Below are 1,114 nucleotides of genomic sequence, written 5' to 3' on the forward strand. Positions count from 1 at the left end.
ATATTAATTATAAATATAATAGCACATTTTTGCATAAGCAGCTCCATAAAAAAAATTGAAAGTTTACTTTTCATTGAAAATTCTACCCACATTTATTTTATTTTTATATGGTTTTTTTCTTTTGCCTTTTTCTAGATCAGTTGTGGGCTCAGAGTTCTGTTTCTGGATGTTTTCTATTCATTCATCTTGGGTTTCTCTATTGGTTGAAGACTGGTGCCTTTTTTCAACCTAATCATGTAACGTGCCCACAAACAAGTAAAATGAAATGTATTCATGCGATCGGCATAGAAAGCCATAAAAAGGGCAATTTATTCACAGAATAGAGTTTCTAAAATTAGATGGCACCGGGGTTATGTTATGTGACTTAGCAGAGTCCTTTTCTGAATAAATATTAATGGTAAACATCCGTGTTTCACAACTGGCGGCGGAGCCTTTGTGGTGCACATATTGTGGATTTTTGCACATATCTGCCGACCAATAAATTACGTTACCTGCACTCTGGCCTCGGTGAGGTCAGTCCTCATCGCCAGCTGTTCCCGGGCGTAAACATCTGGGTAGTGTGTCTTCTGGAAGACTTTCTCCAGCTCCTCCAGCTGGTAGCTGGTAAACGTAGTCCTGTTCCGCCTTTTCTTTCCTTTGTTGCTCTCTGACTCGGCCTTATCCATGGGCAGGTCGTTGCTCCCCCTGTCCTGGGAGCCCTTGGCTGGGGCCTCTTTGCTGGTCAGGTAGCCGCTGTCCATTCCCGGGCCGTCACTGTTTGGCGTCAGGGAACTCTCTTTGGCTAAGGGAAGAAGAACATTACGTAATTACAAAATACATTCTGTAAGAAGTGGTCTTATCATAGAACCTTTCTTGTATTCATAATGTGTGTTTTTCTAATTTTAAAGAGGGAAAGGGTTAAAGCCCCCATTAGGTATTTAGTAATGTCTCTGTCCCCACTGGGGGGATTCACATTATTTATCCTGGTGTCCATTGTCACTGAGAACGAAATTCAGTGGAAATCCAACATTTTGTGTTATTATGAGTGACTTCCCCTCATCACCCCTTTTCCCCTCCCTCCCCCTCCCCTTTCATCTTCCTTCCCATTCTCCATCCTATACCCCATCCAACCCCC

General features: G+C 42.5%; 1 protein-coding gene across 1 annotated transcript in view; it reads right to left on the reverse strand.

Annotated features, from left to right (window-relative positions):
• ALX4 (ALX homeobox 4) overlaps window positions 1–1,114 on the reverse strand; it is a 75,383-nt gene that overhangs the window by 20,763 nt on the left and 53,506 nt on the right. The window contains exon 2 of the mRNA XM_018555242.1: window positions 492–781. Within this exon, the coding sequence (XP_018410744.1) occupies window positions 492–781 (290 nt within the window). The remainder of the gene's footprint in view (window positions 1–491; window positions 782–1,114) is intronic.

Source organism: Nanorana parkeri, unplaced genomic scaffold (genome assembly GCF_000935625.1).
Source record: "Nanorana parkeri isolate BGI_ZX_2015 unplaced genomic scaffold, ASM93562v1 scaffold10, whole genome shotgun sequence".
Taxonomy (NCBI): Eukaryota; Metazoa; Chordata; class Amphibia; order Anura; family Dicroglossidae; genus Nanorana; species Nanorana parkeri.